This window comes from Colius striatus, chromosome 8 (genome assembly GCF_028858725.1).
Source record: "Colius striatus isolate bColStr4 chromosome 8, bColStr4.1.hap1, whole genome shotgun sequence".
NCBI classification, from domain to species: Eukaryota; Metazoa; Chordata; class Aves; order Coliiformes; family Coliidae; genus Colius; species Colius striatus.
Genome location: NC_084766.1, coordinates 2,814,849 through 2,827,581, shown reverse-complemented (window position 1 = coordinate 2,827,581; position 12,733 = coordinate 2,814,849). Strand labels below are relative to the sequence as shown.

At 48.5% G+C, this 12,733-nt stretch overlaps 1 protein-coding gene across 1 annotated transcript; it reads left to right on the top strand.

Moving 5' to 3' along the window:
• Positions 1–7,775: 7,775 nt before the first annotated feature.
• On the top strand, positions 7,776–10,896 carry LOC104563987 (dual specificity protein phosphatase 13B). Its single transcript, XM_062001467.1, has 3 exons — positions 7,776–7,924; positions 9,034–9,254; positions 10,670–10,896. Exons 1-3 carry the CDS (start codon positions 7,776–7,778, stop codon positions 10,894–10,896), a joined length of 597 nt encoding a protein of 198 aa, XP_061857451.1.
• Positions 10,897–12,733: the final 1,837 nt, after the last annotated feature.

Genomic DNA, 12,733 nt, shown 5'->3' with positions numbered 1-12,733 from the left:
AGCAGCAGTCAGACAAAAATCATTTCGGGAGTAAATCAAGGAGAGGAACCCTGCCTCCCTCTTTAATCCAGAGCCACACGAATTCTTACTGCCTGCAGAAGGGCATCTTTCTTTGTCTTTCCTGAAGCTTGCAAGGCTTTTTTTCCCCCCTTCCTCCTCCCCAGAGTCTCTTTGACATCATTTCTATCAGAACTGCCCACAACTCACACCTATGGTCAGCCTGTGACACGGATGAAATCTCAGCACAGCCGTGGCTGTGGCAGCACTCACTGAACTGTTATCAATTATCAAGGTCACTTTGTTTTGCTTGCTCTCGCTGGAGCTGCTCTGCCCTCAGGGCACAGGCTGCCCAAGAAAGCTTTCTGTCTGAGCTCCTCACAAGCCACAGCCTCCCTGCTCCGTGACTGGCAGTTATGTAAGATCAGAGGGAAGTTTCTACTATTAGAAGCAGTTGGCTGCATGGTGACTGTATGCTGTCCTGCTTACAGCACAGTTACAGCTGCTGGCTGCAGCACTCCACAGCTATTTTAACTCAGGGAGAAAAGCATCAATCTAGTCGAGATGTGTCAAGGAAAACAGTAGTTTTGGGAAGGTTTTCATTCCTGGCTGTGGTGCCCTGGACAGAAGTGCCCCAGAAGAGAATTAAAAGGGGAAAACATCACCCTAAGCTTGACAGATCTCCACAGACGAGCTGGAAATTATGGTAGGAGCCTGTGGAGGGCAGCGCTGTCTTGCTGGGGATGGTGCTGCCTGCTGCTAAGGTAATGCTGCTTTTTTTTTAATCTCCTTTGAATCTGAAAGCTGCAGATGTAAAAGCTGTCGGCCTGCACAGCCACGGCCTGTCGCTGCAAGCAGGATTCCTCGTTTTTCTACCTGCTACCCCCATTTTTAAAGCCGTTTTCCCTGCAGTGTTAGCCTGTGCCTGGGCAGGTGCCTCTTCCTCGGCTGTGTGGCTTTTAAGTGGGAGGAAGGCAAGCTGGGGCTGGGGGCTGGAGGCAGCACCGAGGTTCTCTCCCCTTGGAAAGTCAGGATCTTGGGAAGATACGTGCAGATCTGTTACATTGCAAAGGAAAGGAAATGCTCTCCAGGAGCACTTGCATGAGCTCACAATAACATCCTCTCCCAAAAAAACAGCAGGGCAGAGGTGAAGCTTTCCCCAGGAGCCTGAATCCTGCTGGCAGGGCCATAAGCCTGGCTCAGCAAGCTCTGCCCGTCCTGGGCAGAGCCAAGGTCCTCCAAGGACAAGGGTGGCTGTGTGAGCCAGGACAGGGCTGCTGGAGGAGCTGCGTCAGAGTGGGTGATGGGGCCTTGCAGGGGCTCCTCACCTTGCTTGGGTGCCTTTGGGCTTTACCTCCACCTGCACCATCTCCCAGTTCTGCCCATACCTGGGCACTCCATTGGCTTCCCACTTCCCCTGGGACCTGCCTCACCACTTCAAGCTCTCCTGGCTGAGGCTGGTCCCACTCACCTGCCCTGCCCTCTGGCTGCTCCTTCTCCCAAAACAGCCTCTCATGTCCCTGCCATCCCAGGAGCAGGTAGCAGCAGGCTCCCTCTGCCCCACAGCAGCTCCTCCAGCCTTGCACAGTGACAGGAGGGCTCATGGCAGAACGAGCCTTTTGCTCTCCAGCTCACCTCAGGCTCCTCACAGGCAGAAATTGGTACCTTCCAGCTCAGTGCGGAGGAGTCAGAGGGCCCCATCATAAATGTACAAGGCCAGACATGAACAGAGGCGTCAGGAAGGAGACCCAAGAAGTGAAGAGGTGTGAAGACTAAGGATTTTCTCCCACCCAGTAAAACACAGCTGCCAGCGTAGGGCCAGGGGCATCTGCGAGCTGAGCTGAGCTGAGGGGTAGCTGTGGAGGAGGCCTGCGGGGCTGCTCCCGCTCCTTCCCGACACCGCAGCTAAACAGAGGGCTGTGGAAAGCACAGCCCTCCATCTGGCATCTTTCCCAGGCAGTAAATTCTCTTAAGACCTGAAGCAAACAGAGCTTTAGTTGTACATTCTGCTGTTCTCTTCACCCCGGAGTAACGGCAGTGGCCTTACCACAGCGCCGCCTCGAACACGTACCACACCGAGGCCGAGGGACCATTCTGCTCCCCACTATCCAGGGGCACTGCCTCTGGTGAGGCAGATGAGGGCTTAAACAGCGAGCAGGAGCAATGAACTTCTCCTGTTCCCCACTGTTTGAGTGTGGGCAAAATAAAAGGCCATAATATACGATGCAGTCAGCCAAGAAAGCAATATTGCTCTGCCATGTGCACAGTCTACACTGAGACGAGTCCAGGATCTCATTTCTAAATTCCCATAGGTGCCTCATTTAAACCATCAGCCATAACCTGCCTCTCATTTTCAATACCACTTGGTATTAGAGCTGCAGTGAACTGCTGGTGAGAGATTCTAATTCCTGCAAACAAGCCCCTGTAGGCTTGCAAGGAAAACAGAGAGTTCCCCTCTCGGTTGCCTGCTAGGCTCCCATCTGGCTGTTTTAACGTTGCTATTGCTTTTCAATGTGCCTGTCTCTGCACACGAGGCTTTCAGCTCTTCCTCCAGAGACTCCTGGGTTCTCTTGGCGTTGGATTCTGACCCAAATGTAGAGGCATAGGCTGGGTCTTCTTAACAAAAGGGAAGATCGGATTTCATATTACAGTATCTGAAAGATTAATTCCACTTACACCATCATTTCTCCGTGAACCACACTTCTTGCCATCTGGATTTTTCCATCAGGAGGACAAAGAGCCATAGTGTTAAGCACTACCTGAGAGAAAAGAGCAAGGAGTGTAAGAGATGAGTGCAGAGATGCTTACTGAGAGAAAAGAGAAAACCAGTCCCAGAGAAGACAAACATTTCAAATGCATCGAGAGCCTGCTGGGGTCTTTTCTCCATGTGAGTTATATCCTGACCTCACGCTTCAGTGTTTTGAACCACTTTGTTTGTCGGGTTTTGATTCAGGGAATTCAGGAGATTTGGCTGCAGGAGGTCTCTGTATCATGTTTGTGGTTATTCTAGTAACCACAGGTCCAGCCAAAATCAGTGCCCTGCTGTGCTCGAGGCTATCAATAATCTCATGTAAGACCTTGTTATTGAAAGACATCTGTCCCCATCCTGACCAACATCATACCCTGTGCCAGCTAGGAAGGTGCTAGTGAGAGGGATAGAGGAAAGATGTCTTGGGTCCCAACTAACATCCTTCCACAGGCTCCTCTTGGGATTTCAGACACTCATTTAATCTCTCTACAGTTCAGGTTTTAAGAAAAGCCACAGCAAAATGACAGAAGGTTACAGAAGTGCCTCTGGTCTTTGCCTCTGTTACACAAGTGATAATCAGGGCTTGGCAAAGAAGTGGCTGGGTTCATTTTTAGTTAAACAAAATGTGTTTTTCTCAAGCAGGAACAAGCCACTTTGTCTTGTTTGAATATTTTAAAAGCTTTTATGCAATACTAAAGTAAAATTCCAAACCAAAAGTAAACTTTGAAGAGAAAAATGGAGCTGGCCATTTTTTGGGGGGGAAATAACAAAATGAACTGGTTCAAACACACAATGTTGTAGTGCTAGGACTTTTTTTCACAGAACTTTGATGAGTTTTCTTTCACTGGGATCTTCAAACACAACACAGATCTGTTACATGCTTTAGCCAATTCAAGTCAGTGGGAGTTGTGCTGTTTTTTTCCTTTTATTTGTCAGAAAATCCTTCAGTAGAAAACAGCAATTGTTTCCAGGGCAGAAAAAGAAAAGAAATGTAAGGAAAAAAAAGAGACCAAAAGGCCTTGCAGACTGTGGCACTCAACGGGCTGGATAAGAGCAGGCAGAGACAAAGCACAGCTAGGTTGAGGTCTCAGAGTGGCTGAGTCCCTTGGGAGTTTTCTGGGCTCATTTTGGTTGGAAAACACCTTTAAGATCATGGAGTCCCAGCCCTCTCCTCACCCTGCCCAGCCCACCACTAACCCATGGTCCTCAGCACCTCAGCTCCAAGGCTTTGGGATCCCTCCAGGGATGGGGACACCTCCAGCTCCCTGGGCAGCCTGGCACAGGGGCTGACACCCCTCTCGGCAAAAAAGCTCTTCCTCAGCTCCAACCTAAACCTCCCCTGGTACTACCTGGGGCCATTTCCTCTTGTCCTATCACTTGTTACTTGGGAAAAGAGACTAACACCCTCCCCAGTCCCAGCCTGCTGTCAGGGGATTGCAGAGAGTGCTCCTGTCTCCCCTCAGCCTCCTCTTCTCCAGGCTGAACATCCCCATTCCCTCAGCCCCTCCCCAGCACCCTTGTGCTCCAGCCCCTTCCCCAGCTCTGTGCCCGGCTCTGGCCACACTCCAGCCCTTCAATGTCCCTCTGGCAGTGAGTGAGGGGCTCAACACTGAACAAAGCACTCAATCTGTGGCCTCACCAGCATAGGGGGATAATCCCTGCCCTGCTCCAGCTGCCACCCCAGTGCTGAACCAAGCTAGGATGCCCTTGGCCTCCTTGCCCACCTGGGCATGCTGCTGGCTCCTGTTCAGCCACTGGCACCAGCCTCCCCAGGCCCTTTTCCCCCTGCACAGCTTTCCAACCACACATTCCCCTTGAAAATGATGCATGATGACAAAATGGTTTTCAAGCTTGTGTGCTCCCTTGTATTCTCCCCAGGACACAGGGAGGTTAATACACCTGGATTGCCCTTCAAAGCTCTATCCAGTCTCAAATGTCTCCTACGGGCAGAAGGCTGGTTTGTTTGTTTGTTTTGGTGGAGTTGTATTGTTTTTAACCAGAAAAAAAGAAAGGAGAAAGAAATAATCTAATCAGATGGTCTTTAGGTACTTCCAAGCTACAGTTTAAAAGAAAAGTAATCCTATCCAACCTCCATGGTGGACACCTCTGCAGAAAACGTTAGTGACCTTGTAAAACAGACTTTCCCCCCACCTCAGTTACAGAGGCTCCTGCATTAACTGGCTGTTTCCAGCCAGAGCAAATTCTGAGAGCCACCCAGAGGGAGAAGCTTAGAGAAATGTAATCAGTGGCAGCACTTTTGCTAGCTTTGCAGTATCTTAAAGTAGAAGGGGTGAGGGACAAAACCCTCAGCAAAGTCCCTGCCCTTCAATTAAAACCTTCATATTACTTTCCTCATTAGTTAAATCATCTGCTATAGCTATTTCCAAGCTTACCCTGAAGGCCCTGCACAGCAATTCCATTTCCAGGCCACTGCAGTGCAGGGCAGGATGGAGAGGTGTGCTTGGGAGGAGCTATGCTTTGTGTTGACATCAGGAGCATGTTATTCTGGCATCAGTCACCTGAAGCAACCCATGCTGGTGTGCTTTTTGGCAAGAGGATCACCGTATGAATGAGAGCTCTGTTGCAAAGCACCTCCCTGGCTGCAAAGGCTGGAGCCACCTGAGAAGTTTCACCAGCACCAAAACAGCTCAATTCTTGGAGAACCTCCTCAAAGTCAGGCCTGTAACAAGAGGCCTCACAGTGTAACTCCTGCTGCTAATCATCCCCATGGCTGTAACTAGCTGACAGACTACAACAGCGGTTTAAAGCAGCAGGAGTTAGGAGAACTGGAACTTGAGCATCCATCTGCTTACCTCCACAACTTTGACCATCTGCAGGGGCTGGGAGTCAGACACACTCTTTGAAAACGAGCCTGTGGACTTGTGAATCTCCTGATGTAGAAGCTGTATTATCTCTTTCTTGATTTCCTTTTACTGCTCCAGCCTAACGTTCTGTGTCGGTGAAAGTACAAACAGGTCATCAGGATGATGCTGGCAGTAGCTCTTGAGCACAGTGCATGACTTTAACAAGGCAGTAAAACTTGTAGGGCAACTCACAATGTCTTTTTCTGTGCTATTCTTCATGCTAATCTGTGCTGGGATTGCACAACACACTCCTTTACCAAAGCTCTTGGTGTTACATTATCTGCCCTGAAAAAAAAAGTGTCGGCTTTTATCCCTGTATTCTTCACTTCCCTGCAGTTCTCTTCCTTCATCTTTAACAGTAAAACCAGTCAGCTTTTTTTTTTGTCCATCTCTCTCATCATTCTTATTGTGCTTTTCATATTTTGCTGATTAAGTAGTTACCCCAGGGAGATTTCCTTTCACTGGAGTGTACAAAAAGCTGTAACTGCTCTTAACACTTGTGGGGAAGAGGAGGGAGAAGGGGACAGGGGAAGCAAATGTAGGCTGAGGTCACAGAAAAATATGTGGAGTGTTTAATAATATGCTTTGCCCCATCTCGACTTCTTTTTCCACAAGCAGGAAGATATTCTTCCTTGCTTTCTGCTTATTCCCCAAATCTGCCCACAGCACTGAAAACAACATACCTGGATGTCTGGAAAAAGTTGTTGTTTTAGGAGCAACATCCATCTCGCTGCTGCTGCTGCGGTGTGGCAGGGGACAGGCTAGATGACTTCCAAAGGTCTCATCCTCACTTGGTTTCTAAAACTGCTGAGAAAATAAACCCAAACTCCATACTCAGGCATTAGAGCAAAAGCTGATGCCACATCAGAATAAACACCGGCCATGCCACTCTGGGAAGAGCTCTAGAATGGCTCCCACATTGATTTAATACCAACTTTGCTCATCAATGTTCTCCAGGAGTGAGAACAGCACTTCAGGATAATGAGATCCTGGCAGGAGAAATACTCCTCAAGTCTCAGAGAAGGGACTGCTTTGATATTTGAACTCTTGCTCTCAGTTGAGCTCTGCTTTAGGCTGGACCAGCTGGCCTGAGCTTCCTGGGTCTAAATCAGCAAACCACACTGCAAAAGGGATGCCCATTTTCCACTGCATCACCTAGGAGGGTGCAAACCAGTCCTAGATGGGGTTCTCAACAAGCCAACAGAGCCTGAACACTCATCTCTATCATGTCTCACAATTCAGATGCTCTTTTCTTCTTCTCCTCACATCCCAGGTAAGTTCCCCACCCCTCAGGTGAGAGAAACAGCCTTTCTCTGGAGGCAAACAGCTATCCCATTATTTATACTAAGTGGAACAGCTCCTAGAGGAGAGACTGAGACAGACAGGCTCAAGTACAGCACCATAACTGAGCATTCAGGGGTATTCACCTGAGAAATAAAAGAACTGCTTCAATTTCTCTCCATTTCTATACATACAGACACATATAGAGATTGTATATCTGCATGTGAAAATCTCTTCATACATTCACATATCTATGTATACATGTTTGAACACGTCCCTATAAATGGCAGCTGTACACACACCACATTTTATAGGTGCATACACACATGCTATAGGAATGTATGTCTTACACACACATCCTAAGGTTCCCACCTAGGCCCTGGAAGCTTTGCAAGTAAAAGTCAGTCCAATGACTCATACCTTCAAAAACTTCCAATTTGAACCAGCCAGCACAAAGCATGCACAAGCACTCTGGTAACTCTCCAACACAAAGCACTGGAGCTTTCCTGCATACAACAGTCACCAGAAACAAGTCCTGCACCTCCAGGGCTCAGCCAGCACTGCGCTCGGGTGGCACAGGATGTTCTGTTTCAACAGCCTTACTTGACAAGAAATTAAATCATAGTGTCTGATGCTGCTGCTTTCTCAGGGGATGAATTAAATGCCTGTAAGAATCCTACCAGAGAGTCACTCCCGCTCTCTGGATGCATTTAGCAACACACCTGCAGGCCCTGCTGCACACACTGGTCACAATAACGTAATGCTATTTGGAGGGTAATGAACAGTTCTGCTTTCTGGGGAATAGCATTTCTGTACGAAAATTTCCTCTTAATTCACTTCAGAACAGCTCTGCCTGATACATCCCAAGTGCATGCAAGAGCAAGATGCCTCACACCAGAGACTCCTCACCTCCGGCGAGCAGCGCTTCCTACGAAACACCAGCACTACCAGAGCTCCAGCGGCTCATTTGGTTCAGAGGAGGCTCTGACAATCATGTGGACGAAGTCTGGCCAAATATTTACCTGGGAGACGCGTAAGAACATATGTTCCTATCATTAAGTTGTTATTAGTCCCGAGGAGGAAGGGGTGTGGTACACTGGGGAGCAGCTTTTGGGGGCTGAAGGAATGTTTTTGCAACACAGGCTTCCAAAACTGATAACAGAAGGAGTCTGGATGTCATGAAAACCACGACACAGACAATGATGACTTACTCATTGTGTGCCTGAGTTGGGTTTTCTATATTCTGTGAACCACAGGGGATTTGGCAGGGTAAGAATTGTTTGCATTCCCAACAAAAGTCCTTAAAGGACTCGCCCCAAATCGGTGTCAACTCTGAGATGCGTTATCAGCCCTGGAAACTGTGCTCTGAGGCAGCAGACAAGAGCACAGCAGCCCTCACACTCCAAGAGGGGTAAGCAGGATCAAAAGCCAGATTGACAAGAAGCCAAATGGATTATACAACAGGGATTTTGCCAGTCCAAACCCAAACTTTCTTTCAAAGACAGTAAAGCTGAAAATACCAGATGGGAATTTCCATGCAAGTAACGCCTTACTCGTGTGACCACTTCCTTCTAGTTGGATTACCACAGGTTACACAGATCATCAGCTCATTTTTACCTACTCCTCCTCCTCATGAATACATCAGCTGAGGATCCCAGTTTTGTGGAATAACTTCATGGTGGGAACCACGAGTGAGCACGATGCAGCCGCTTCACATTCAAACCAGGAACAAGGTGCTGCTGCACCTGTGGGTATCCTTACCCTTGCGACCCAGGCACACTATGAACGAGAGATTAGCTCTAGAACATGCTGAACAACTATTTAAAGGAAAATCCAGAGCACCTTACACAGTGAGCCATGTTCCCAGAACTGCTGGGAGGCATTTGCTTAACTAGCAGCATCCCACCGGCAAGTCTGTGCTCTCTCTGCTCTCCATGCCACGTGACCTTTTTCACATGCAGAGCACTATGGGCTTCTCCAAAGTTGCTCCTCTGTGAGCAAGCTACAGCTCCTGCCTCCTTCCTTAGCAGGGAGAGGCACTAACTTATCCTTCCTTAGTGGAGGGAGGCACTAACTTCCAACCACACTATTTTAGCAGAACGTTAGGAGCGTTGCCAATGAGCCCTTCGTGTCTTTCAACAGGTGGGCTGCCAGGAGCAAAACTACTCTTCAAAGCCTCAACATTACTCATATCCTTAATGCAGCAGATGGGCCATATAGCATCAACACAGGAGCCAGATACTACAAAGATCTGCAAATAGAGTACTACGGAGTCGAAGCATTTGATGATCCTGCCTTTGACTTAAGTATCTTCTTCTACGATGCTGCCAATTTCATAGGCAAAGCCTTAAACACTTCAGGAGGTAAGAGGGAAGCAAAGAGAAGCTTCTGGAGGAAGTTTCAACATAAGCCAAATGGCTTTTCCTTGCAGTAACAGGCAGCCAGCAAAGCTCAGAGTCAGCATACGGTTCGAGAAGGCAGACGCAGAGAGATGGGTGCCTATGCCATGTGCTGCACAGGAGGTGGCCGTTGTCTGGTTCCTTGGGGCTGGCAAAGGCTGATTGCCCCAAACCCAGAGAGGTGGCAGGAAGGGCCAACTCAGAATCACAGAATGGTGGGGGTGGGAAGGGCCCTACAGAGCTGCTCCAGCTCAACCCACTGCTAAAGCAGGTTCCCCTGGCTCAGGGGGCACAGGAACGGGTCCAAGCGGGTTTGGAAACCTCCTGAGAAAGAGCCTCCACACCCTCCCTGGGCAGCCTGGGCCAGGGCTCCCTCACCTCAGCACCAAAGGAGTCTCCTTGTATTCCAGTGGAACCTTTTATGTTGCCACTTAATGGCAGCACAGCCTGTGGAACTCCACTGGCCACAGGCCTCCAACTCAACTCAGTGCCGTTGATCACCACTCTCTGGGCTCTGTCATTCAGCCAGTTTCTCCATTCGCCTCACCAGCTCTTCCCAGTGAGAGGGAAGGACAGAGGTGATGGCACTGCAGGTGCTGGCCCATCCTGCAGGAGCTGGCAGAACCCCTCTGCATCCACACACCAGTATGGGCTCCAGCCCAGCCCACGTACCACAGCCCTGCTCCTGCTGCACTCACCTGGGAGCAGCAGCACTGCAGAGCTGGCTTTAGTGCTCTGCAGAACTGGAGCTGTATTCAGACCGTCTATTATGCTAGAGAGCAGGAGAAGTTAATGAACTAAGTCAAAAACTACGAGCCTGACCCACAGCCTGCTGAATTTTTGTCAGCAGGGTTTGGATTATGGCCTAGTTATCATAATTTCCATTTGTTCCAGAGTTTGCTCTGACTCTGACTGGCTGCAAGATCCGCTGCTTTCACTGCAGTGCTTTATTAAATCCCCAGTTATGGCTCACACTGGGCTGCTGAGATACAGTAAATTACGAGTCCGTTTTTACAGGCAGACTATCCTACAGAGTTTATGGGACTTGTCAGTGATCACAGTCAGGGCTGGGCCAAAAATCTCTGCCAAAACCGGGGCCTTGTTTCCACAGAAAACTACACTAACAAGTTTAGTCACAGAAAGCTTCTCCTTTCACAGGAAATTACAACCATTTTCATCTAAGGCCTAAGTTAGATGCATGGGGCCAGGAAGAAAAACCACCCTACTTGAGACTTATGGTGAATCCTCCTTGCAAACATGAGTAACCGTCAGCATTGTCTTCCCAACTCCTTTCTAGTAGGTTTTGTCCCCCTCTGTGTCTTCCTCACTTTAGAAATGCTAAAGCCCACTCACCTTGCTGTGCCTCTGGTTTCCTGCAGGGAAGGTGTTTGTTCATTGTGCCATGGGGGTGAGCCGCTCCGCCTCTTTAGTGCTCGCCTTTCTAATGATCCACGAGAACATGACGCTGGTGGATGCTCTGAAAACAGTGAGTGCTCACAGGGACATCTGCCCAAACTCTGGGTTCCTCAGCCAGCTGCGGGACTTGGACATTCAACTCAACGAAGAGAGGAAAGCAACCAGAGCATCTGCTACCAAGGAGCTGTGAGAGAGGATTGCTGAAAGAGAGAGGACAACGTGTTATTTGACTTTCCTGTATCTCTTCTAAATGAATTGCATTTGTAAACTAAGGATGCAAAGTTTATGGCACACCAGAATGCATAATACTACCGAAACTAGATTTTACTTGGTCTTCCCATTTTGCAAAGCCCTCTTAGATGATACTTGTGATTGGGTGTGTATTGTATCCTTCACTCTCCACCTTAAAACCTAGCTCCCTGCTGGTTAAAAAAACACAACCCCAACATATCAGGTTCCACTTCAGAAATAGCTGTGTTTCAGCAACCAGTGGAGCTCATATCACTTTATGAAGTGTTAGGCTATTTGAGGTGAAAGATGCCATATTATTTATACTACAGTAATGCTTAGAAGTTTTCTTATGAACCAGCCCCTCACCCCTTTGCTCCCTGTATCTAAAACCATTTGTATTTTGAGACCTGAAACTGGCACTGGTTAGTTCTTGCTTTTACGAGTGGTGGAGCCTCTGAGTTGGGGGTAAGAGGCTGTTTAAAGGCAGAGCAGCTGGGAAACAACACAGGCCACTCTAAGAAATCATTCCAGGTCTCCCTATAGTGTTTTCCATTTGACTGTTGAGCAGATTTTTTTCCCCCTGCATGGAAATAGCTTTGTTTGAGAGGACATTCAAATGCCATTCATCTTCCCCGGTAAAATTCATCCAGGAGATGCCGTGGAAAATGCTTCTGAAGAGAAAAGTGTGTTCCCAGCTGAGGCTCCCAACAGCTGCAGTGGGAGAGAGTGCAGGAAAGCATTTGACAACAGTTCAACCTATCCTAAATTTGCCTGACAGTTCAACATCCTAAAGCTGAGGATTTTCCTTCTCAAAAATAAAGGTCGTTAACATTGCAACATCGAGTTCGGTGGCATTTGCTTTTGTGAGGGGACTAAAGTGAAAGCTGAAGGGACACAGGAATAGCAAGGGAGGTGCTGACAGGCAGCAGGCTTTCATCTCTGTGTCTCTGGGCCACCATAAGAGCACTCAATAGCTACTGTCATCTGATGGATCAGTGCTGCCTGGAAACTATGTGAAGCACATCTGGCTCTGGGTTCCCAGCGGACAAACATTCACAGCACAAAGCCAGCTCGGGAATGGCAGTTGTTTGCATTCCTAGTACCAAACTCAGGAATGCAGAAGAATGAATACTCCCCACCATGTGAGCTGGCTACTCCAGAACTTCACAGCAACAAAGGAAAACATTCCTTGCAATTCCCAGGGCTATCTACAAGGCAGATTTCTGCCTTCAGGACACACAACTCAGCATCTTTTATAATGCTCTTTGAGGACACCTACATCTGTCATCTAGGTCAGGAGGAAGAGCACAAAGCAGAGTAGTCGGCACTGAGGTCCTCACCCTCCCTCCCACAGTACATCACCAGGGCTTTTGCCCTGGACTAATCCTGCAGATTAGACATCCCTGAGCAGCAGGAGAGCAGTGCTAGGGTGCTTCTTCGCTTCAGTTCCCTGCATAAGAAGGAAACCTGCTCATGAGCTCCAGGGCTTCTCTGGAAGGTCGACAAACACACAGCAAGTAGGAACAGTCCATTTAAAAGTATGCTTCAGACCCAAACCAAAATTTCCGCTTAAAAGCGTGCTTCAGACCCAAACCAGAATGTGTGTCTCAGTTACCAATTAACTCTAACAAAGTGATTTCAGCTTACACAACATGTGGGAAAAACAGGCACTGGTGGCTTGCTCTGCAGAGATGCTGCCAGCCCCAAGCACAAGGGTCCCGTTTCTTTCCACTTCCCAGCTGTAGGAAGACTCTCTTGGCCTTTAACAACAGGACTGAGGCCGCTTTTTTGGGTGT